At 41.2% G+C, this 26594-nt stretch overlaps 1 protein-coding gene across 12 annotated transcripts in view; it reads right to left on the reverse strand.

Moving 5' to 3' along the window:
* SLC8A1 (solute carrier family 8 member A1) overlaps positions 1-26594 on the reverse strand; it is a 447727-nt gene that overhangs the window by 373814 nt on the left and 47319 nt on the right. For 2 of the 12 annotated variants that reach the window (XM_027555088.1, XM_027555091.1), the window contains exons 1-2: positions 7577-7688; positions 7327-7480 (exon numbers count right to left, since the gene is read on the reverse strand). The exons of 1 other annotated variant lie outside the window; for it this stretch is intronic. In XM_027555088.1, coding sequence (XP_027410889.1) covers positions 7327-7365 — 39 coding nt within the window. In that variant the 5' untranslated portion in view covers positions 7366-7480; positions 7577-7688. Of the gene's footprint in view, positions 1-6055; positions 6305-6728; positions 7009-7326; positions 7481-7576; positions 7690-26594 lie in introns of those variants that run through there. 9 more of the 12 variants (XM_027555096.1, XM_027555095.1, XM_027555092.1 and 6 more) reach the window with 7 other exon arrangements.

Genomic DNA, 26594 nt, shown 5'->3' on the forward strand with positions numbered 1-26594 from the left:
GAGCCAAAGGGGGCCCTGGTTCCTGTACCTTAAGGGGAGGCAGAAGTGAGGAGCTGAAAAAGCTTCAGGGAGAAAGCACTAGAGCCATTTGGTGCTCAAGAAGGAAAGAAAAACCACCTGTGATGGCACAGAAACCATAACCATCAAATATAGCTGAACCACAACCATCTAGAAAAGTGGGCAGGGGCTATATTCTTTGCCTCACCTCTCACACTGATGCAGCTTCTCTCCTTCAAGGCGTGCTGGAAATTCATCACCCATTTTCGTTTCCCATGTAAAATACATGTGTGCAACGGCTTCTGCTATCACTTGTTCCAGAGCCACAGGCCCCATGGCATGGTCCTGACTGGGACATGCAGCTTGTCTGAAGTCTGGAAATGGCCTTAACCTTGCTCTGGGGTGGTCCTTGTCATAAATTAGCTGGGGCTGGTTTACATGTTTTAAAAATAGCGAGACTCTGCTTATTTCAAAGTCCTTTTCATTCTTTGAGAATGAACTACAATGCCTCCTCCTCCAAGAAACCTTTTCCAGTGTTCTCTTCTTCCTCTCAATGCTAGAGCCCTGGGCTTATTCGACAGCCACAGCCACCTATCTCATTTGGCCCAGTATTTAGGTGTTCTAGACTGTATATCAACAAGAACAAGGAGCAAGGCTTTGGAAAAGCCTCAAAAACTGGTACCATCACCTACTCACTCTTGGACAAGTTTTTTAACTGAGCCATAATCTTCATCTTTAAGTCAGAATCAGGATGGTTCCTTGCAAGGGTATTACGTAAGAAAATAGGTAAAGTGCCTAGACTGATGTCTGGAACATACTGGGTGTTCAACAAATGTCAAATAACTCCTCTTTAGCATCTGCATTCTCTGAAAAGCCCAGTTCAGTGCATACACTGAGTGCTCAATAAATGTCATAGTTGGGTTAAAATAAATTGCTGAATCACTCTCATGTCTGTTAGACTTCATCTCACTTTAGGTTCAACCATGAAATTATTTTTCTAACTTCACACACAATAACATCTATAAAGTGATGAATTTTTCTGTCTTTCCTAAAAAACTAAGATGGATTCTAATATTTACATTTTATGTTTCTATGTCTATTACATATGCAAAAATGTTTGTTTGAATGAGTATCACACTAGTTTTCTAGGTGAATGGTATGAATACTCCAAAATGACACAGCAGAAACCATTCAAGATTTTAAGGATATCATTTCACATTAGGGGACATATCTCACTCATTTCTCAGAAGACTTAAGCTAAATTTTCAAGAAACTCTTGTTACCTTTGCTGCCCTGGAAGTAAAATTTCAGGGTGCCAGTTTATCTTTGCCTCTGTATGGCTACTTTCTAGGTCCCAACTTCAGTAGCCTGGTTCCAATTCCCTGGCACTTCCCCACCAGAAGGACCCTCTAGGGGCACTAGCTGGACAGCAACCCAGTTTCAAACTTCTTTCACTTCCTCTGCACCTTGCTGTGTTCTAGATCCTCGGGACTTCTCTATCTGCCAGATGATCCGACAAACCAATCCAAGTTAATAAATGAACAGATGCGAATGGTTTGTGAGAATGAATGGGAACTCTTTTCTAGGTTATCCCACTGCATTCTATTAGGGATTTATCCCACTCCAGCACTCTTGCCTGGAAAATCCCATGGACAGAGGAGCCTAGTGGGCTGCAGTCCACCGGGTAGCGAAGAGTCGGACACAACTGAGTGACTTCCCTTTCACTTTTCACTTTCCTGCATTGGAGAAGGAAATGGCAACCCATTCCAGTGTGCTTGCCTGGAGAATTCCAGGGACGCTGGAGCCTGGTTGGCTGCCATCTATGGGGTCGCACAGAGTCGGACACGACTGAAACGACTTAGCAGCAGCAGCAGCAGATAGAATTACTTTATTTAAATGAATGCCTGTAATAGTGAGAATTCCTGATCCTACATTGGTAGACAGATAAATGCTTTGAATCCAGGCATGTTCTGTGCTTCTCAAATCACTTTCTAGGCAGCTGCCTAGAGTGTACTTGCCCCTGCTCACAAACACACTTTCATCACTTCAGCTGCTTTTCATCACTTCAGCGCTTTCCCCCTCCCCCATGGTCTCCTCTTCCTCCTGAAAACTGGCTACAAAGTTTCAGATGAAGAGAAAACAGGATTCTCATGAAACTTTGTACTTACTATAGTTTCCTGACTGTACCCATCAAAGGAGAAATCACAAATGTAGACATAAAACACTTAAGGGTTCAATACAGAGTTGTCAACAAAGAGAGCCTACAGAAAACACTTGAAACACAAGAGCTGGGAGCAACTGTCTTCCAAATTGAATCAACACACTAGTAAAAGACGCCTGATCTCATTTGTATTCTCAACTGCTGGTGATGAAAATATATCAGTAAAAGTAGTTTACCCTAGGAGTCTCCAGTTTGGAAAAAGAGCAGCTTGATATTCAAACCCTGCTGAGAATCTAAGTCATTTATTAGTTGGAAGTTTTCAAAATACATGTTGTATAAAATACTTTTGTGAAGAGTATGTGTTTGTATGCCCACACGCACGGGAGGCTGAGGACAGAGGGAGACAGGGAGAGGAGATGCAGACACTTTCACACAGGGAGAGCTATCTTTCAGAAGAGAAAAAAAGGAAACTGAAAATAATCCCACTGCACTTAATGAGGCCCCACCGAATTAGCCCTGAGTCCAGCTCAAAATCTCAGAGCAAGACTCTGCAAGCTCACTTTCCCAGAACCTAGTCCATCTTGAAGAGTCAGAGAACAAGTGACATTTGCATCCACTAAATCTCAAGGACGTCTCTCTCACCTCTGGGGGTAGATCTCGCTTTGTTCAGAGAGAAAATTGGAAACAGCTAGTTGAGCAATCTACCAGCTTTGTTAGCCCCAGTTACCACTGAAAATTAGAACCAAATTGATAGGCAGCTGAGGGAATGGATTCTGAAATCCAGAGAAAGTCAGAACATTAGCCACAAGAGGGAGCAGGAGAATCTGATCAGATGGGAGACTACTTGGTACAGGTTATGAGGAGGGGTCTGACCATGAGGTATGTACAATATTGAAAGACATTTTGACAAGAGACATTTATCCCTTAGAGGGGAAAAAAAAAAAAAAAAGGATGGTGGAAGGCTCAAGAAGAGAGATCTCGGCACGTGGATTCCTCAAGTTTTGTCAGCCCAATGTCAAGCAACAATTTTTAGAGACAAGCAACATAGATACACACTGCAAAAATATCAAATGTGCAAGTTATGTGCTCTACCATCCTCTTTATGTGCTTCTTTTTCCACATTTAATTTCTGTTTCAATTTAGATCTTGTGTATTTCCATGATGATGGGACAGATTGCTTGCTTCTCACCTACTTGCTTTTCTCCATCTACCTGAAGGCATCACAGAGAAAGGGCCTCTGTTACTGAACTACAACATGAAAACCAGATGGTACAGTCCCCAAATGCACTTACTTTGAGAATAACCCATCCATAAGCTAAATGCATGCTTTATACTTGCTTTAAAAGGGAAATGCAACTTGGTAGGATCTACAGAGCTTTTTTACCATTTATTTTGTCAAAGAAACAGATTAAGTACTTACAGGGAAGGAGATATGCATTTACTTTGCAAGATAAATAAAACTATTTTTGTTTGGTAAAAAAACATGTTAAATATAGGTTTCTAACAAAATGCTGAAGCTCTCTTGAAATATTTAATTTTCAAAACATAGTGAGTTATTAGAGACAGCAATTAATACAATTCCTACAAATAGTCCTGTAGGTGTTACTGACTATACTTCACCTTCCTTTTGTAATTTCACTTTCTTTTTGTCATTTTATTTGGAGTTAACACACTGCTGGGCCATGCATTTTTCTTCCCTTTCATGACCAACATATGGGTTATCCAGTACTTAATCTGAAAAGATACAGTAGAAACCATTAAATAGTAATGATAAGTAAACTGACAGTAGGTAGATACACAGATGTAAAGCACAGCCTTCATATTCTAATTCATTACACTCCTCTTTCAGCCCTGCTAAGGTTTCAAGGCAGAGTAAAGGCAGTCTGATCGTCATGGACACTCACATCCTTTGCTGTCCCTGCACAGCTCAATAGTGAATAACAGTTTACCTCTGCGCAGGTTTTTGTTGTTTGTTTGTTTTACTTTTTCCCTAGGAATTAGTCATGCCATACTTAATCAAAGAACCAGTTTAGGGGAGAAAAATGAAGGTTCCTTCTTTAGTAGGTGGGAGAAATAATGAACTAGCCCTCACATCCAAATGGAATCCTTCAAGCAGGCAGAGTCCCTAAAATGAAAACCATTTAAGAAAATACATTTTGCTTCTGATGAAATAAGTGCATCTGTCCCCGCCTTCTCATTCAGGAGGCCCCAAAGATGGAGCGAGCTAGTTCTCTTCCTTCCTCCTTTTTTTTTCTCATGCTAACCTCAAAATTAAGCAAGTTTAGCAAACCCATAGAGGTAAATCCAAGTAACAGAGAGGAACCTAAAAGCAATCATTCCTATTACAGCTTTGTTTTCTTTTCTGAAATGAATGAAATATCTAAATATATTTTCCTCCCTCTTTGCCTGACTTGCTGCAGGAGCAGCTCTGAGAAAGAGAAACCTGCGAGTGAGGAGTGAGTGTGTATGTTAGGGGGCTGTGGATGGGAGGTATGCTTTCAGAATCCCCTCCTGATTGCTCCCCATTTCTCTCAGGATATATCTTCACACAGATACTACAGTGTGGATGTTCAATTGCTCTAACTGGAGAAACTCAAGCTATGCCTTTAACCAGATCTGATCAGGCTCTCCACCTACTCCACCAGCTCCTCCATGACACGGATGTCTGTACTGTCTTAACGACCGTCATTTTTTAAAAAGCTCCTTCCATTACACCTACTGATATCCTTTTTTCTCTCTCTCTCTCTCTGTTTTTAGTCTTTACACCTCCAGCAGGACAAAGTTTGTATTGTTATATTCACAACCACTAGTGGCTGACTAGCAGTAGAGAGAGAGCGCCTGCGAGGGAGCCAGGCAAGAGGGGGGTTAAATAAATACCTAGTGCAGAGGCGGACTTTCTTTGCACAGACTGCGGACACCATGCACAACGCTTTCTTCACAAAATTCTTTGTTACATTCGATCACTCTGCTCACAACCCAACCATTGCCACTTTGTCTGGAGAGGGAAATACGAATTGCCAGCCCAAGCCATTCATCCAGAAGCCACGAGGGAAGGGGGATTTTATACGCCAAGGATGCACACATACTGTATTTTTAAAAGCATCGCCTGTGCAGATTTGGTTTCCGTAGCCGACTGTCCACCCATAAGACCTCCCTCTTTTTCATTAAGGAGGAGCCAAGAAGGATATCCTCACATCTCAGAACACAGACCATTTCCCCAAGAGCCAGCAAAGCTCCAGAGGCAAAGGCGGATAATGCAGCGGCAAAGTTCCCCACGAATCTCGGGGGCAAGCTGCCTGTGCGCGCAGCATCCCCAACGCACCCTCTAGCAGAGTGCCCAAAGGCTGGGACCCTGCAGCCCACTCCCCCCCACCCCCCGCTGCATCCTTCCCTCGCCTGTCCCCCCCGCCCCGGCCACACCTCCCTCCTTTCCGCAGTCCTTACTGAAGGAGCACCCAGGGCTGGCCGGAAAAGAGGAAACTCGCGAGTGTGGGCTTGGGGAAGACCCCAGGGATTACCAGGGGGACGGATGACCATGGAGCTGAGCCCAGTGGGTGGGGACGCCTGGATCCCCAGCAGCGCGGCATTCCGGGTGGACTTCGCTCTCAGCGCCCTGAATCCTCAAGCCCAAGGCGGTGCAGGGTGCAGCACCCCTCCTTAGCAGCCCTTTCTTCCTCCGGCAGGCGGGTACACTCAACGACCAGGCGCACCAGCCCGAGCAATTTCACTCTCCGAGCAGCGCGTACACCCCAGATATGGGTAGGGATACACACACACACACACAATTTAGGAGCCGGTCCTTTCCCAAAGCGGAGGGAAGTGGAGCCTTCTGAACAAATGGAAAATAGTTGGCGGTATCTGACCAAATCCCTTCAGCTGCCCATCAGAAGATCCTACCTGATTTGGGGAAGTGTGACTGGATCCTTCTCCGGTTCCTCCACGCTAGTAGGAAAGACGGCGCACTCCCTCCTTTTTAAATAGCTCCCGAGCTGGGAGAGGTCGCTCCCATCTTCGGGGGGAAGCACAAAGCGGACGGCGGGTGGGCTCCGATGCAGCGCCGGCGCGAGCAGGAGCGGCGGCGGCGGGCAGCCGGTGCGCGCGGGCGGGAGGCAGCGCGGAGGCCGGGAGGCTGGGAGGGCCGGGGCCCGGGCGGCGCGCGCGCTCTCCTCCCTCTCTCCCTCCCTCCCTCCCGCGCACACTCGCCCGCCCGCCGCCCGCAGCCTCGCACTCGCTCTCACGCGCGCTCCCCCCAGCCGCCGCCGGCGCCCAGGCCCCCCGCGCGCCCCACGCCGGCGCCCTCGGCCACCCGGACGAGCAGAGCTGGTCCGTTTCTGGAGCTCCGGGCCGGAGGGGAACAATTCCAGCTTCCCAGCCTCTGCCGCGGAGGTCTGTCGACGTCCTCCCAGCTCTCAGCTCTCGGCCCTGCAGTGCGTTCGGGCCGCGCGCGCTAGCGCTTTCCCCGGCGCCCAACCCGTGGGTTACACGCGCAGACCCGCGCTGCAACTTTTCTTTGCCGCCTTCCTCACCCACAGACAGAACCCCAACCCCGGCTTGCCTACCCGTTTCTCACCTCTGAAATTGTTCATCCAGATATATCTTTCTTCCTCCACTTTCTATCCCTCTGCTAAAGAAAGCTTTCTTTTAGCAAAGGGATCCGGGGATGTATCAATGATTTTTCTCTGAAATCCTCACTCCGTGTTTTTCCTACTTATCGGAACTGTCCAGAAATACGCTAGCTAGGAGCTGCTGACACAAGCAGATAAGGAAAGGGCGGGTAAGGGGTGGTAATTCCCCAGCCAAGAACTCCGAAAGATTCTCCTTTGTTGGTGTTTCCCTCTAAGATTGCAGCTCACCTGAGAATAAAGACCAAGAGGCTGTTTAATGAGAAAGCCCTGAAGCTTTTAAAACTACAGAGAGGAGTAAAAGCTGAGCAATAAGGTTCAGCTGGGAAACATCTAATGCAGCAATCGACGAACCATTCATTGCCCTTTCCAAGAGAAGCATTATCATTGCCAATACATCACTTCGCCATAATTAATAAAGGAGTATTGCGCCAGGCCCTCGCCCTCTTGACAGCTCATTCATCCTTAAGAACCCTTAATGATTTGGCAGGATGAAAGGCTAGACCCGCGGTGGAGTTCACAAACCTGGCTGAATATCAGACACACCTGGGAAGCTAGTGAAAACTGCAGATTGTAGCGTCGCATCTCGAGACTCTGATGTAGCTTCTCAAACCGGGCTCCAAGTTGGTATTTTTCAAGCACGAGTTGATGTTCGCCACTCACTGGTGTGGTTTGCTTAAGTGTGGAAGATCAGTGGCAGCTGTGTCAGGGGGTGAGGGTGGGAGGGAGACGGGAGGATCAGACTCAGAGTTGCGTTCCTTAGTAGACTCCCCCCAACCCCCAACCCTGTACTTACTGCCGGGCTCTGGGCTGCCAGGTCACAGGAAAAGAGAAACTCTGACTCCAGGAAACCCGCTGTTTGACTGTGAGGCAGAGTGTGAGGGGTAGGAAAAGTAGCTCTCCTTTGCCTTTTTGCTAGTGGTTCACAATTCTGACAGCACCTCAGAATCTCCTGGGGAGCTTTTAAAAATCCCAATGCTTAGGCCACACCCCAGAGAGAATATCTTGGAATCTCTTCCACGGGGGTGGTGGGTGAGGGGTTGCTCAGGCATCAATAATTATTTTTAAGTTTTAAGTTTCCCTGGTTGGTGCCCCATGTGTAACCAAGGTTGAGAATCATGTTCTAGGCCAATGCTCCTCAAGCGTGAACCTGCATATGAATCAGCTGGAGACTGCAGTTTCTTATGCTGTAAATCTGAAACAGGCCTGGTAGCTGCACTTCTAACAAACTCACAAGTGATGGTGATGCTGCCTGAATGAGGACCACTCTTATTAACAGAGGCATGCGGCCTCTTCCTGGTGGTTGTGGACATTCAGCTTGTTAGAGGAAACTCCGAGCTTCTTGACTTGTATATTCCCAGGAATCATTCTTCCCCAAGAACATGTTCCTCCCCTCTGCGATGAGTTAAACTTTCTCGGAAGCCACTCTTCACACAAACGTTTTATTAGACTGCACTGACTAATGGGTATGAATAGAATGACATGTGGGGAGACACAGAAGGTTGCCACCTCCCTGTTAGCATATGTCCTCAGACAAAAATTACTTAGGGTCCTGCCTTCAAGAGTGTGAGAGGCAGACATTTGGCTCACACTCAAGGAAAGGGGCTTGAAGAGAAAAGTGGCTGCTTTGCAAATGACATTGGGAAAGGCATATAACTAGACTCCACCCGTAGGAAATAGGACAAAGCTGACTGAATGCAAGAGCTAAATGAAAATGTGAGTGGAGTACATCTCATTGGAATGGATTTTGTAGAAAGGGTGCGGCCTGTTATTGGTATTATGGATCACTTAGTGAAAATTCAGATTTTCTTCACAGTGTAAGCATGCTTGTGACACATGGGGTGATAAAAGCCCTGTTCTTAAATGTCTATATTCCAGTAGTGCCCCAAATCTATCTTGTCAGCTGTTGAGAAGGCATTAAGACAACATCATGTTCTCTTTATTCCTGTTTTTTTTCCCCAATTTAGACTATTTTGGTTAATTTTAATATTTGAGGGGGGAACTACATTCATTGGTCTTCTCTATTTCTAGAACCATTAAAAGGTAGCCTAGTGACTTGGCACCATTTTTGATTTGGCTCAATTTATGACCCCTTAATTTTTTTTCCTTTCATTTCTCACTAAAGGCATTTTTATAAGGGTTCCTGGGGCCCAAGGCAAATCAAACCTTTCGTTCCCTCCTAAATGTCATACATGACTGGATTTTTATTACAAGAATTATCAAAGGCTACATCACTGACACAAAGCTCTAGGTAAAAAAATAAGCTGCTCAGGCTGTGACTTTGGAAAGAAAAAATGTTGTATGTAGGAAGACAGTGATTTACATTCCAATGGCAATGCTATTTCCTAATTGTATTCTTGTGTATTGATTGCCAGTCTTTCCTCTGGACTTAAGAAATAGTTGTGGGCCTCCACTGTTATCTATCCCAGTTGGCATAACCATCTTGCAGACTCCATAGGGATATTATTAAGATTTGGTATATTCTAAAGGTGGTTCAGATTTTCAAGAACTATTTGCCTACAAACCGTCAGGGGATCTTTCTGCAAGCTCATTTGAAACCAAATGAAACAGTTGTGAGTTAGGCAATACTCTACTCTTTTGTCCAGCCTATAGGAAAATTAGACATGTGATCAGGGGTATCCCAAATTTTAATATTGTAGTAAAGCAATCGACAATTTTTCATCATGAGGAAAACAAATACTTCATTGTAATTCGTTTCACTTTGAATGACTTAGGTCAAGTTACCATCCTTGTTTTCGGTTTTGTTTTTTTCAGCACTTGGAGCTTTTTCAGTGTATTAATATAGCGCAGGATGGAAAAAAGTCAGTTTTCATTCCAATCCCAGAGAAAGGCAATGCCAAAGAATGCTCAAACTACCGCACAATTGCACTCATCTCACACGCTAGTAAAGTAATGCTCAAAATTCTCCAGCCAGGCTTCAGCAATACGTGAACCGTGAACTTCCAGATGTTCAAGCTGGTTTTAGAAAAGGCAGAGGAACTAGAGATCAAATTGTCAACATCTGCTGGATCATGGAAAAAGCAAGAGAGTTCCAGAAAAACATCTATTTCAGCTTTATTGACTATGCCAAAGCCTTTGACTGTGTGGATCACAATAAACTGGAAAATTCTGAAAGAGATGGGAATACCAGACCATCTGACCTGCCTCTAGAGAAACCTGTATGCAGGTCAGGAAGCAACAGTTAGAACTGGACATGGAACAACAGACTGGTTCCAAATAGGAAAAAAAGTACGTCAAGGCTGTATATTGTCACCCTGCTTATTTAACTTCTATTCAGAGTACATCATAAGAAACGCTGGGCTGGATGAAGCACAAGCTGGAATCAAGATTACCCGGAGAAATATCAATAACCTCAGATATGCAGATGACATCACCCTTATGGCAGAAAGTGAAGAGGAACTCAAAAGCCTCTTGATGAAAATGAAAGAGGAGAGTGAAAAAGTTGGCTTAAAGCTCAACATTCAGAAAACGAAGATCATGGCATCTGGTCCCATCACTTCATGGGAAATAGATGGGGAAACAGTGGAAACAGTGTCAGACTTTATTTTTTTGGGCTCCAAAATCACTGAAGATGGTGATTGCAGCCATGAAATTAAAAGACACTTACTCCTTGGAAGGAAAGTTATGACCAACCTAGATAGTATATTCAAAAGCAAAGACATTACTTTGCCAACAAAGGTCTGTCTAGTCCAGGCTATGGTTTTTCCAGCAGTCATGTATGGATGTGAAAGTTGGACTGTAAAGAAAGCTGAGTGCCAAAGAATTGATGCTTTTGAACTGTGGTGTTGGATAAGACTCTTGAGAGTCCCTTGGACTGCGAGGAGATCCAAACAGTCCATCCTAAAGGAGATCAGTCCTGGGTGTTCTTTGGAAGGAGTGATGCTAAAGCTGAAACTCCAGTACTTTGGCCACCTCATGCGAAGAGCTGACTCATTGGAAAAGACTCTGATTCTGGGAGGGATTGGGGGCAGGAGGAGAAGGGGACGACAGAAGATGAGATGGCTGGATGGCATCACTGACTCGATAGACGTGAGTTTGAGTGATCTCCAGGAGTTGGTGATGGACAGGGAGGCCTGGCGTGCTGCAATTCATGGGGTCGCAAAGAGTCGGACACGACTGAGCAACTGAACTGAACTGAACTGAATATAGCTCTAGGCATCCCCCATGTCTTTTCCTACTCTGCCCATGATCACCATTCACCTATCTGCTCCTTCATTGGTTTAGTTTGATACTGATTTCCTCATAAGAAAAAAGCATTTTAGCATCCCTAGCTTTAGCCATTCTCCTGCACAGGAAACTCAGGTGAAACACTGGACCAGGTTTTCTTTGCTGCCAATGGGACCCACGGTTTTTGCTTCAAGGGTGACTGTGGGGATTCTTGTTGACTTCTAAGTGCTATGTTCCCCCTCTCTGGGGTCTTGTTCCTGCAATTAAACTTTTACTTCTCTATTTTGTTTTGAACAGTTGAACCTGTTCTAGTCAGTGGCCCATGCTGGTGGGTGGGAGCAGCCTTCCCAGTAGACTCAGTTATAACCCTTTCTTCCTCAGTGCTCTGTCACTGTAAAGTCAACCACTTCCTCTGAATTTGTCAGTCTCTGCATAGCAGAGACTTGCACTTCCGCATTTGAGTAACTTACAGTCAACAGTTGACCTTGTGCAAAATCCTGACAGTTTCATTTTTTATTTCTGCCTCAGTATGATGAGGACATTATCTAGTTTGTACTTCCCAAACTTTACCAATGGTGAGTTTACCAGTCAGTAACTCAATGGCAGAATCATTATCTAGATCAACTAGTGGGTCAGAGAAGAACAGAGACTGGTTAAGAAATAGGCTTTGGAGTCAGACTCTCTGGGTTTGAATCTCACCTCTGCCTGTGTGACCTTGGGAAGTTTTTTTAACCACGGTGTCTTTCTCTGGAAAACCTAGATCATAAATCTCCTTCAGGGAGTTATGGAAAGGATAAATGTATATAATGTGCTTGACATATATGTACTTGCCTTATCACAGAAATTACTCAATTAGTGGTATTATTATTATTGGTAAATTTCCTTAAAAATTATATCCATGAAGCCAAAAATAAAAGTTTCTATATAATTAGGTTCAACATAATTAGGCCATCCCATTACTGATAATGATTATGCTGTGGTTTGTGTTATTTGGGCTTCCTTGATGGCTCAGATGGTCAAGAATCTGCCTGCAATGCAGAAGACCTGGCTTCCATCCCTGGGTTGGGAAAATTCCCTGGAGAAGGGAATGGCTACCCATTCCAGCATTTGTGCCTGGAGAATTCCGTGGACAGAGGAGGCTGGCAGGCTACAGTCCATGGGGTCACAAAAAGCTGGACACAACTGAGTGACTAACACTTTCATTTTCATTTTCATGCTGTGGTTTTCATTGTATGGAATTCTACACAATGAATAATCCAGGAAAGCAAATGTCCCTATAGTTGAGAGTAGTTTCCCTCTCTATAATGAAAGAAGCTGCTGTGTGCTTTCCAATTTTATAAATACAGAGTGTGGTTACTGCATCCTCCCTGGATTACAATATTTCTTTTCCTATATGTTCCTCTTTTCCTATGATCCCCTCTCTAATGTAATCTCAGGGTTTAATTTCCAACAGAGCCATTTTCAGCAAATTCCAGTATGAGGAAGATTTTGCTTTTTTGTCACATTAATTTTCTTAACAGAGGACCTTATCTAGAGAACATAAACTTTTTCACTAAGTTTGCACAAACTTTCATCAACATTGATTCAAGGACTCCATCAATAGGGACTCAAGATGAAATCCCCAGAGTCCTCTGTACCCGGCAGTTTATTCCTCAGAATCCAGTTCTGAAGCAATGTCCCTGAAAGATTGTACTTTAGATCTTTCAATAAATCTCCTTTCTTTGGCATTGCCTATGATCTATAGCTCCCTCACTGCATCTTCAATTGCTGACCACTGATTAGACTCTTCTGAGAACTGACAATATTTGAGTAGAGACCACAGTGCCCAGACAGTAGCCCTTGAAAATGTTTATAACAAAGATACCTAAGGGAGAAATGGACTGAATTTGTGGGTGACTTAAGCCATGGCCTTAATGCTGCTGATTCTGCTACCACTGGAGTGTCTGGAAATAATGACATTATATGCTCTTATCTCTTTAAAAACTCAGAATCTTACACAGCATGACCTAAAGGGTCCTTAGCAATTACAAAGAAGGAAAGTTCAGAAACTATATTGTTTCCCCTTCGTTTTAAAATATTATTCTGTCTCACAGAAGTCTTTGCCATCTTTGGATTTGTTTAAGAATTTCTGAGAGTGTAGACCAAAATGAGAGTGTAGACCAGTTAGTTGTATAGATAGTAAATTTATTTGACATCTACAACCTAAATTTTAGATAAGAAATTCTTAAGCGCTAATGAGGGAACTATGATTACCCTCATTTTTACAAGCTGAGAAAGTACAAAGAGATTTGCCCAATCCTGGCTGCACATAAGTATCAGTTGTTTCAAAATAATACTGAAGCCCAGATCCACTTCTTAGAGATTTTGTTCCTACTGGTCTGGAGTATGGACACTGGCATTTTTTTTAAGTTTCTTGGTTGATTCTAGGTTCAGCTTGAGCTAACCACTAGCTTAGGGTCAAATAGCTAATTAGTGATAAAAACAAGTGAAAAAATTCTCTTTACATCTGCCATAATTCTGTTTCTATCCTGCTGCTACATTGAACATTGGTATTTAACAGGACACAAAAATTCGGACTCTTCTTGGAAATTTAAGATAAATTAAAAACGTTTAAGGGCCTTTTTTGAGTCTCTAAGAGACTCAAGTGGGTACTGTAAATGACCTTGCAAAGATAGATGAGCAGGTTGGAAAAGATGATCAATAAAGCAAAGTCTAAGACTGCAGGGCCTCTACCTGTCAGACCCCAGCATCTAGAGTAGCTCTGGGTTCATAGTAGATAAATCAATGAAGCACATAACTGTCCCCTGAACTTTCAGGGGGCGGGGGTGACCTATGTAGACAAAATAGGGGTTTGGGTCATAGGGGAAAATAAACACTTTGGCCCCTGTCCAGTGCAAACTGCAACTTAATAGCAATCATCTCCTAGCTACAGTGCAGGCCCTAGTTAGCAACTGACAGTAGTCACCATATCCACACTCACAGTCCTGCCTGGCCACCTGCTCTGTGATGACAGACAGAGCAGGAGGCCAGACCACACAGAGATGCAATCTGACCAAGCCTCAGGTTTGAGCCTGTAAGCTGACCCCTTGTCAGTTATCTCAGCAATTACTTTTAAGCTCTTGTTTGACCCAGTTTGTAAGCATGTCAGAGAATCTCTTATTTCCTGTTAAGAGGGGTTCTTTAGGTATGTCTTATATGCTTATATGTTTATATGCTTATATGCTTATACGTTTATATGTCTTATATGCTTATATGCATATAGTTTCACTTATTAATTTTTGAAAATCAAGGGACCAAATAATTTCCTGAGAGGTTCAAAACCAGTCATTAAGCAACTCAAATAAAAAGCCAAAATAACTGGGGAGAGCAGAAACGAAACACAGTTGAAAAGTCATATTAATTCATTTTTTCATTTATCTCTTTATGATTCATTCAAAAAATATTTATGAGGACCTACTCTGGGCCAGGCACTGTCCCAGATGCTCAAGACACAATAGTGAAAACATTAGTAAAAGTTCCCACCCTCCTAGGATTTACATTCCACTAGAGAAAGAGGCAGAAAGCAAAATAAATTAACACACAGTGTCAGATGGAGATACTCCCATGAGAGAAATGAAGCAGGGAAAACAAGATAAGAGACTTTGGGGAGAAAGTACTAGTTTAGGTGGTCAGTTTTTCAGAGATCAGTTAAGACTGCTCACTGACAGCTTGAGTCCTTTTTTGAGAGTCCCAGACCAATGAAATGATAGAGCACTGTGCTTTGTGTGATCATTTGCTCCTGCCTTGAGTTGCGGTTCCTTTAGGAATTCCCACCTCAGAGCTCCTGGATTTCATCAGGGCTAGGTGCAGAGGCCTAGCCACACGGCTTGCACCTCTGCAGTCATGAGCTTGTGTATGTGATATAGACCCAAGAGTTGTTCCATAAAGACAAGACTGCTGCCAGAAGCTGCACATAAAATGGTTATATTCCTTTCAAGGCAGAATTGCAGCAGGAATTCTAAGTTCCCCTTTGGTTTCATTTAAAGAATAGCATGTAATGAATACATCTGGATGGCAAACATTACACAAGTGAGTTCTCATGGGTAAACCGCTTGCCACAAAATTAACACCTCTGGAGAGGAGGGAGGGGAATCCCTTACAAGTAAATTGATGGTTCCGGTGCTGCTTTCCATGAGTCTATCATGCCTGCTTTGTCCTTCTTCCCACATTCTTATCTGACGTTACACAATACAGATTCCATATGCACACATACACACACACTCTTACATAAGCACACAGTCACTCATATCCACGAATATGAACTGTGGCCAAATATCTTATTATTGGAAAAATCACCATTTGCAAATATGGAAATAATAGCCAACCTGTCATTCTTTTCTACTTTTATTTAGCACAAATAGTCTTTTATTTGCCAGGTCTTCTATACTTGGGTTCAAGTCTACTTAAAAGCTCACAGGCTAAAGCAGTTTATGGCCTATTCATTGCTCTCCTTTGAGACGACAACAATAGATTTGAAGCCTAAAAAGAATACCTGAATTTCATATTTTATTGCTCTTAAAAGATATTTTTTGGTTTTCTGATTTCTTTTGTCAAAAAAAAAGGTATCTCTGAATGTACATAATGCTCAAGAAAAGACAGATTTTAGATGGAAAAATTATTCAACACTGCAAATGCCTACCTAACTCATATGAAAGGATCAGTAAGTATGTGTTAAATAAATGATGCAAATTCGTGGGACATGCCTTATTATAGGGCAGACATTTAAAGAAAACAGCAGAAGATAACTGAATTTTTAAATTATTCAGGCAGCAGATAGTAAGCAACTATTCCATTCAGCAGCATGAACTAAGTCCTGTGGTCACTAAAAACTGAATTACATACTTCCCATGACCTTTTGGAACTTAGTCTCAGAGCTAGAACTAGACCCTGGAGATTTTTGAGCATGTGAGTCCTGAAACCAGACAAGTGCTTTAAGAAGGTGCATTAAAAAAAAAAAAAAAATGTGCATCTTAAGTGGATGACCTGTAAGACTGGGTGTGGTCAAGGATAAAGAGACCCATGAAGAGATAGTCACAGCCCACAGAAAGCCAAGTGAGACAGTGACTGGAGAAGAGAGGCAAAAAATAGTTACTTTTCGCCTTGGCTCAATTTTTGGCAGAGTCCCATTCCCCCACTCAGCCAAGTATTAAAAAAAATAAATAAAAATGGAATTTTCATTTTCGGAGGAATCATCATGGATGGTTTCAATTGGAACACATCTGACTTCTATAATGCTGTTAGTATTCTAGAAACTCTCCTTAAAGTGGTCTGCTAACATGGCAGGAGGAAGGGTCACCTTCTCCAGCAGGCAAGGGAAGCACTTCACCCCTGAGAAGCTGCTCAGGGGTGATAAAGAGCAGAGGACCCCTAGTTGGTTTTAGTATCGTGTTTACATCCTCTGCAGACGATGCACCCTCTTATTCTTTGTGCCTTAAATTGACTCTTCCCACTGCCTAGTCCCCTGGATGCACAGCTGTCTTTTAAACAGGTTGTAGAAAGCAGAGAATAACTGGTTGTGTTTGTATGACAGCTAGAGCTTAATTGTAACCAGGGAACAGGTGAAAAGATTCTGTCTCCTACTCGCTTCTACCGCCTCTCCATGAGTAAATCTCCAGACATTTAAATTTGCTGTGTGTGAAAGCCAAATGGAGCCAATTTTGATGAAGTATGGACTTTATAAAGAGCCTATTGCTTCCCTTAACTATAGGTTCTTTTAATATTACTTTAGAAATATACAGAATCAGTGAAGAGAATCCAAATGGAATCATTACATTTAATCAAACCTTTTTGTCTTTTGATTTTGTATATATTCAGAAGAATATTGTTTGCTAAAAGCAGTCATATTTGTTGGATTAAAAAAAAGAAAGATAAAGCTGTTTTGGTTTTCTGTGTGTGTTTCTTACATCTCTGTGACACAGCCTTGTGCTGTGCTTAGTTGCTTATTTGTGTCTGACTCTTTGCTATGTGACCCCACGGACTGTAGCCTGCAAGGCTCCTCTGTCCATGTGGATTCTCCAGGCAAGAACACTGGACTGGGTGGTCATGCACTCCTCCAAGGGATCTTCCCAATCTGGGGATTGATCCCAGGTCTCCTGCATTGCAGGCCACTCTAACACAAACTAGAAAATTGTACATTTGTCATTATGGGAAATCTAGTGTCAATTTATCACTAATACCACTTGATATTTAAGACTTATCTTTTAAATGGAAAGCATAGGCTTTTTTATCTTCATTCCTTGTATTAAGGTGAAATGTTATTTGTGTAAAATTTTAAAACATTTAATTAAGTATGAATTATAATTAAATACATTTAAATTATTTTAATAAATTTACTTAAGTAAATTTATTTGAATAAATTAAAAAAGTTATTTATATATAAATACTAATGTCAGAAAAATCCATAATGAATTTTCTGACAAGTTTGGAATCTTCTTTTTCTGTGAGAGATAGCGTCTTATGATCAGAGCAGATATCAGCTTGATTTTACAGACATGGGCTTGAATTTTGGTATCTACCTGCTTTGTTCAGTGGCTCAGTCACATCTGACTCTTTGTGACCCCATGGACTATAGACTACCAGGCTCCTCTACCCATGGGATTTCCCAGGCAAGAATACTGGAATGGGTTGCCATTTCCTAATCCAGGATTTACCTGATAGGGCTTCCCCGATAGCTCAGTTGGTAAAGAATCTGCCTGCAATGCAAGAGACCCCAGTTCAAATCCTGGGTCAGGAATACCCACTGGAAAAGGGATAAGCTACCCACTCTAGTATTCTTGGGCTTCCCTTGTGGCTCAGCTGGTAAAGAATCCACCTGCAATGCAGGAGACCTGTGTTTGATCCCTGGGTTGGGAAGATCCCCTGGAGAAGGGGAAGGCTACTCACTCCAGTATTCAGGCCTGGAGAATTCCATAGACTGTACAGTCCATGGGGTCTCAAAGAGTCAGACACAATGGAGCAACATTCATTTTCATACAGTTATAATTATTCATTCACTCACTTATTTGAGTATTTTAAAGTTACTATTAAGCAGAGCGTAATTAGACATAAAGGGGTCATCAGTGAACATGTGAACAAATGGGGCTTTTATCTTGGGAAAAAAAGGAAGTAGCAAAATTACACAACTTTCTAACAAAGAGAGCTGACCTTTTCTTAGGAGAGTCAGTTAAGGTCTAAAAATGGCTAGGAACTGGCTAAGGGCAGAGGAGGGTGAATTCAGCGTAGTCTTGAGCAGAAGAAACTTCAGGTGCAGAGGTCCTGTGTTGAGAAGGAGCAGTCTAGTACTGTTAGTAGGTTGGTGGGAGTGGTTGAGGTGGGGGTGAAGCATAAAAAGTGAGGGAGAGAGAGATGTGAGCAGGGGCTACAGCATAGGAAGGGCAGTCCGGTACTATAGAGTTTGGTATTTGATCTCATTCTTAAGATCAAGATAACTTCCCTGTTCATTCTGAGGACTTCTTTTAGTTTCTTATGAAACAATTAGCTTTGTAAGTACTAAAATCTCTTCACTTTCCTATTCTCCTGGCTCACACATATCTTCCCAAGTTTGGTATTAAGGGAGAGACTTAACTTCTTAAGTCTTGTGTTTTAGACATGATTTTATTTATCACTGTTGTGCCTTCTCAGGGGTCACCTGTATGATTATCAATACTCAAATTCTCTACTAGTTTGCTTTTTAGATTATTCGATAGAGTCCCCTTCTTCATATGCCCACATATCTTCCAGACATGCTTTCTAAATTACTTTAATGAACTTATGGATAAGAAGAACTGTTGATAGCCAAAGTGAATAAAAAAGCACTGGCTCAATTCTGGAGTGGAGACAATGTATTTTATGACTTTAAAACACTCCTATCTTTTCACCTGTTTATTTGCTGTGAACATTTCTGCATTGTATTATATAAACAAATTATTGATTATGTGCAGTAAGCTAGCCATTCTATGATGAGTTGTAGAAGGATAGTATTCAACTGGTTTCTCCTTTTTGAGGTCAAGAGAGAAGGCTCCCAAGAAAATTGCTTTAAAAATTGTAAAAAAGTGAGACTGGTATCAAGTTTCCCAGTATCAGTTTACTTCTGAATCGTGTACTCCTGGAGTGGAGGAAAGACCACTTGGGAGAAATGGGATGGGGTGGTCTCTGAAGTGGGGCTTTAGTGGGGAAAAGAGATAAAAAAAACATTGATTTATTAGAAAATATTGACAGATATTGAGGAGGGCATGGCAACCCATTCCAGTATTCTTGCCTGGAGAACCCCAGGGACAGAGGAACCTGATGGGCTACAATCCATGGGGTTGCAAAGAGTCGGACACAATTGGGTGGATAAGCAGACACATTGACAGATATCAGAGTTAGTAGGTAGAATTTGAAAAAAAAAATATCCAGGAAATAGGTTATATTATCATTTGTTATGAATTGGGAAGTGCTTCATACTTCCTTATTTTTTTCAATTACTTAAATTATTTTTGGCCACACTTCGCAGCATGCAGAACTTCCCTGACCAAGGATCGAACCCATGCCCCCTGCATTGGAAGTACTATGTCCCAACCACTGGATCACCAGGAAAGTATCAATTAATTTTATTTCAGAATGTTTAAAAAGTTGCTGCAATATATTTTTATAAAAGGGGAAAGATGGGTCTGAAGGAATGATAACCTTTTCAAGTTTGTAACTCTCTAGGACTTACAAAAGCAGGCTGCCATGGCACGCAAGGGCAGGAGTTGGGAGAGAAATTTAAATCAATTGTGATTATCAGATTGAAATTTAAAAGTAAAGGGAATGAGTCAATTACAAGAGGCTTTTTCAATAACTAAAATGGACTGAAAATTTTCTGGACTGATATACACTCTTTAGGAAGAGCTTCCCCAGAGCCCTGCTGGAGGCTTTCCTTGGAAAATGATTCAAGGGTCTTTTCTGCAGCTATTGTATCCAGTTGAGTGGTCAGCTGTTGCTGCTATTCAGTTGCCAAATCGTGTCCAACTCTTTGTGACCCCATGGACTGCAGCATACCACACTTCTCTGTCCTTCACCATCTTCTGGAGTTTGCTCAAACTCATGTCTATTGATTCAATGATGCTATTCAACAATCTCAATCTCTGTCTCCCCTTCTCCAGCATCAGGGCCTTTTCCAAGGAGTTGGCTCTTCACATCAGGTGGCCAAAGTATTGTCCTTTGAGCTGTTTTGCAGATACTGAAACTCTCACCAGGTGGAAGAAGTTAACTGTATGCTGCTCACAAGCACATATACCCCAGACCAGTTGGAACCAGAAGGTGATGATGCTGACTTCCAGTGACCTCACCACTAACCAATTAGAAGACTGTCCACATGTTGATCACACCCTGCTCCTTGAATGCTATGACTCCTTACTACCCCTGCCAGGCAGGGTGGGACATACGATTTTGAGGGCAGTATCTTGTTGTGGCCTCTTTTGCCTGGCAAAGCAAGAAAGTTAATTCACAGATATTATGTACCTTAAGAAACCTATTTATGATTACTTGACATAATTAAATTATTTCTAGATGGCCCAAGATAGCATTAAATATAATAGTGCCTAGGTATTGAGATTAATCATAGACTTTATTGGAGTTGGTTGTCAAAAAACAGAATATGCAGGGAAAGAAAGAAGCAGGGTACAAGTCCTAAAAGGTGAATTAAGTTGAGAGTGAAATACCACCTGGTGCATACCAGGGGGGAAGCTAATTAAATCTTCTGAAAGGAATGGAGTGGATCCCCAAGGCTGGCTGGAGGCTGAGCTGGTTAGAACATGGTGTTTATTCTGTCCCTTAGGGTGCTTATCTGACCATCAGAAGGGTCAGTTTCAATTTTTTAGCTTTCTCAATTGTTCATCTTCAATTTTCATCTGTCCAAAGACTCTACTTACTGTTAACCCCAAGCTGCCCACCTTGAAAATGTCTCCTTCTATCCAAAGCTGAGAATGTGATGGGGATTGATGGACTCAACCTCACTTCTAAAGGAACAACGCGATGTAACAGGGTTTGCTCTATAGAGCATCACCCTGTAGATCGCACGGTAGCACTGCCCTCCTAAACAAGAGGTGATGTTGCTAAGTGCTGTTATGTATGGCTGGCGGGAAACAAATGGCTAAACTGTTTCCTTCACTTTTGTAAAATATCTTTCTCCTCTTAATTAAAAACATCGGTGGCTGCTGTCTTTGTCTCCTATTTTCTCCTGCAGAATGATGATTTACTACCTTTTTGCTCTTTTCAGAGGCAATTTCTGCCTTAATTAAAAAAAAGAGACATATCTCTTTGCATATGACACTCACATAAATAACTTCTGTCCTTGTTATTCCTTTCAGAATGCTGTCCACTTTAATTAAATCCTGATTAATTACCATTTTCCCCATTTTTGCAACACTTTGATTCACTAGCATGTTTGTTCACCATCTTTATCTATTACACTAAATGATATTGAGTTTTTGTGGCTCTCAAGTTCATAATCTTCACAAAATTATTTTTATAACAAAATTGGATTTAAGACTTTTCATATATGACCTTATGATTGTGCAAAAATAAATTTAATTACTCTTGAGTATGGGTATGCTGCTGCTGCTAAGTCACTTCAGTCGTGTCTGACTCTGTGAGACCCCATAGACGGCAGCCCACCAGGCTCCCCCGTCCCTGAGATTCTCCAGGCTAGAACATTGGAGTGGGTTGCCATTTCCTTCTCCAATGCATGAAAGTGAAAAGGGAAACTGAAGTTGCTCAGTCGTGTCCAACCCTCAGCGACCCCATGGACTGCAGCCTTCCAGGCTCCCCATCCATGGGATTTTCCAGGCAAGAGTACTGGAGTGGGGTGCCATTGCCTTCTCCGTGAGTATGGGAATAACATTAAGCAAATTGTTTCAGCCTCTTCGATCCATGTTGTTTATCTATAAAATGAGAGTGTAGAACTGACCTCTGCCTCCTCCTTCAATTAAAACATTGAGATTCCATGATATAAAGTCTCACTATTTACTCCTGGTTTCAAAGTTTACTTCACATTATTTGATCCACAGAGTGCCTGAGAGAGGTGGTATGTAATTATTGATTTTTCCCTTCATGACTGGGAATTCTCTAAATTTTGTTCAAACTATAGTCATTCATTTTCCCTGGAAAGATAACTTTGAGATAATACTAACTTCAGTGGTACTTAGTTTTTAAAAAATAAATGGTATTTATGTACTCTTTTACTATTTACTATTATTGCGTTTTGGAGAAATAGGCTCTTTCCTAGTCATCTAAACAGTTATTTTTAAAATCAACAAGCACTCAATTATTTTGATTATGAAGACTTTTTATGTCTTTCCACACGGTTCTTTGCTCCTTCTGAAACAGAAAGGGTTTTTGGACTATTATAATTTCTATTTTTAATTTCTTCTTATTTGAAGTAGAGCTACTGTATTTTGTGTATTCCCAGTGTACATAAATATTTTTTATGCCATAACTATATTTAAACACATTCTTCATGTTTTATTGTAGTAAATCTCTGATATGCATAAAAGGGCAGGGAGACGTAGAACCAGTTCCCATGTATCTGTCTTCAGCCTCACTGGTTAGTGACAAATAGCTTTGTGCATACAGATTTCCCTTCCACCTTACAGGTTTGATTCTTCTTCTTCTTCTTCTTCTTTTTTTTTTTTTTTATACGTTTAGGATTTTATTCATTTATCTCTTTCTGGCTGCACTGGGTCGTCACTGTTTTCTTCCAGTTGTGGTGAGCAGGGGCTACTCTCTAATTGCTGTGCTGGGGTTTCTCATTGCAGTGGCTTCTCTGGTGCACAGGCTCTAGGACATGCAGGTTTCAATAGTTGAGGCACACCCCTGGCTCTAGAGCACAGGCTCAGTAGTGGTGGGTCACAGGCTTAGTGACTCTGCTGCATGTAGGATCCTCCCAGATCAGGGATCGAACCCATGTCTCCTGCATTGGCTGAGCAGGAGCCACCAGGGAAGACCCAGGTTTGATTATTTTAAAGCCACTTCTGGATATCACATTTTCCTTTTGTCTTTCACTGGAGAAGGCATTTAAGGTGGTGGCTTGAACCATGTCAGGAGGTTGCTTGGTTTTCTTGGGTACCTCCCATGTATACAGGGGATATACATGTTATTAAACTTCTGTTTGCTTTTCACCTTTCAATCAACCTCTTATCACAGGCATCTCAGCCAAGAGCCTAGAGTATAGAGGAAAAGTTGTTATTCCTCCCCTACCTTCTCATCATCTCTTTGGTTACCCTGAAGTTCAATTTGAGCAGTGTTTTAATACTTGCAATAAATTCCCCCTGTGTACATTCTTTCCCTATTTTCTTTTATTTGAAATAATATACAAGTCTATGTAGTTCCTTTAGAAAACAGGATGTAAGTAAAAATGTTAAATAACATTAATTTAATAAAAGCTCCATACTTCATGGAAACTTTAAAAATTTCCCTTTATGTTTAAATCTAAATAGCTTTTCTAGAGGGCAATCTGGCAACCTTTTTATTTTTATTGTGCAGCCCTTTAGTCAAAGTAAATCTACTTCAAGTAACTTATCCCCAGACAATAATTGAAAAGTCTGTACAAATATAAATGCACAGAAATTTGACACAGCGTTGTTTATAGTAGCAAAAACTTATTGCAAACAATCTAAGTGTCTAATAATTGACTGGGTAACACATGACAATCATCATGGCAGCCATTAAAGATGGAATTACAGCTCTGTGTTGACATAAAAAGATTCATATATAGATCAGTATGGAATATTGATCTTTATTGACATGCACATATGTTGTGTTAAAAGCGTATTACAAATAGCTGGATGTTTTATTTGTAAAATGAATAATTTTATGTGAATGGATACAGATATGTTTATAAATGCATAGAAAAATTCTGAAACCTATCCTTTCAAATGTTACTTATATTTATTAATGTCTGGATGGTAGCATTTGAGTAACTCTCTCTACTTACTTTCATTAATACATGAATCTGTTTCACAATTAACCATGAAAATAAGTAAAATATTAATTTTATTTATTTTATGAATAAAAAAGCATTTTCAATCAATGGTAGACACTTATTTAATAAAAAAACCAATAAATCAATATTCAATTTGTAAATAAATATTTCTGTTTAAGCCTAGCAGGTACCACTGTTTCTTCTTACACTTAAATCTCATGGTGCAGATTATAAACAGATAAGTGGTTTTTATATACTATGATTTCTACAGGCCAACTTTTAAAATTTTATGTCTAGATTTAATGCTTCTTATCACCTGTGAAATTGCTGATTTTCTACTGAACCGGACTGAAGGCAGCTTTACATTGAAGGTTCAGTTGCTCAAACAGAAACCTTTTCCAGTGCTAATGTTCTGTGGTACATGGAGCCTCTGTACATACTATATTGTATAATTTTTAGAACCATCCTCTGATGTAAGTATTGATAACCTTATTTTATAAATGAGAGAGAAAATCCTATGTTTACACAGCTAATAAAATCCTAACCTGGGACTTGAACCCAGGAATATCTGATCAAGTCTATTTTTTGCCTTCTTGACCACTACATTCCCATAAGACTCTCATTCACTTCTTCTCTGCCTGGAAGGTCTTATCTGACAAATCTTAAGCACACTGAGAATATCTTATTTAATTTGCTGCCACCACATCTCTGGAATAGATGACCTTATCCATCAACATCTAAACTATTATGGCACCAGCACAATATCAGCCCCTGTTAGACAGGGACAGACTACTTTCCCCATCATCCTATGTACTGAGATGGTAATGAATTGTGAGCTAAGCACACTGAATTGCTATTTCTGCCTAAAAATAATTTTTCTCCATCAGTCACATAGAGGAAGTACACCCTTCATTAAAATAAGTAGTTACTGAACTCAGGCATCTGTCTGGAAATACCGTATTCATATACCCCAAGGCAATCAAGTTAACAGGAAATCTGAAGTGATCTGCAATTGCATTGAGTTGAAACAGGTTTTTTTTTAATTACAAATATTGGATAACTTTAGTAAGATAGGGCAAGACTTGTTCTTAACTGAAACGTAACACCAAATTTTAATATACATCTTGAAACATTTAGAAGATGTTTACCCAGCTGTGATGCATCATCTAACAAATGAAAACAATAGAGCATCAAGTCTATAATACTGTGCACTCTTCTTTCTTGGTAAAGGAGTAGCCTGAGATGGACTATAACCAGACTTGACCTGTATCTAAACCAGGAGGATTGTATATGTGGGCATGGAAGCAAAGCAATTAAGGTGATACGAAAACCAAGTGCTGTGCATGGTGACATTCTGACGGGCACATGTTAAGAACATGTCCATTTCACGTGCAGAAATTTAACTTACACATTGTGGAATAAAAACAAAGACATTCTAACATGCATCACCCCAGGTAATCTTTAATCTCTGTGATCTTCGTAAAATTGTTCCTTTTAGAAAATAGATATGGAGCATTCCACCCTACCACGCCCCTGGAGTTGGTGAGAGTATGAACTTATTTCATCTGCTTACCAGTCCTTTGGTTTAGGAACTAATATTATCCATATTTTAAAGAAACATAAGCATAGAAATGTTGAAGAAATTTAGGTTGTTAGGTTTGAGAATCTGAGCTAATGGCCACAATGCTATACCTTAAAGTTTTCCATGGCTTACCATTTGGATTCATGTTTGTAAAGCTTTAGTTATCTGAATGTGCAAATAAGCTGAAACAATTGTCTACATGTACACTAAACACATTTTTGGAAAGAGAGAAAGACATAATGCATGTCAAATACATACATACATACATACATGTGGTGGTTTAAACAAAAAGTCGTGTCCAATTCTTATGACAGCGCGGACTATAGCCTGCTAGACTCCTCTGTCCATGGGATTTTCCAGGCAAAATACTGGAGTGGGTAGCCATTTCCTTTCTACGGAGTCTTTATAACCCAAGGATTGAACCCAGGCCTCCTGCATTGCAGACTGATTCTTTACCTATTGAGCCACCAGTGAAGCTTATATAAATGATTTTCAGAGACCTGAGAAACATATTTAACTATAGTGATCAGGGCTATTTATTTTCCTATACACTCATCATCTTAAATTTAATTTATAAAATATTTACTTAGGGATCTATTTGTTGATAGTTTAATATCTTAGAGCAACACTAACTTTGTGGTCCACATTAGACTCTTAAAAATTAGTGAGGGGCTTTCCTGGTGGTCCAGTGGTTAAGAATCACCCGCCAATGCAGGGGACATGGGCTCAATTTCTGCTCAGGGAAGATCCCACAGGCTGCGGAGAAACTAAACCCCAGCACCACAACTACTGAGCCTGTACCCATGCTCCGAAACAAGAGAAGCTGCAACAATGAGAAGCCTGTGCACTGCAATGAATAGTAGCCCCCACTCACCACAACTAGAGAAAGGCCATGCACAGTAATGAAGCCCCACCACAGCCAAAGTAAATACATGTATTAATGAAATTAATCTTAAAAAAAATAAAAATAAAAATCAGTGAGGATCCAAAAGAGCTTTGGCTTATGGGGTTTTATCTATAGATATTTATTTTATTAGAAATTAAAAGTAAGAATTTATTAAACATTTAGTTATTCATTCATAA

Source organism: Bos indicus x Bos taurus, chromosome 11 (assembly GCF_003369695.1).
Source record: "Bos indicus x Bos taurus breed Angus x Brahman F1 hybrid chromosome 11, Bos_hybrid_MaternalHap_v2.0, whole genome shotgun sequence".
NCBI classification, from domain to species: Eukaryota; Metazoa; Chordata; class Mammalia; order Artiodactyla; family Bovidae; genus Bos; species Bos indicus x Bos taurus.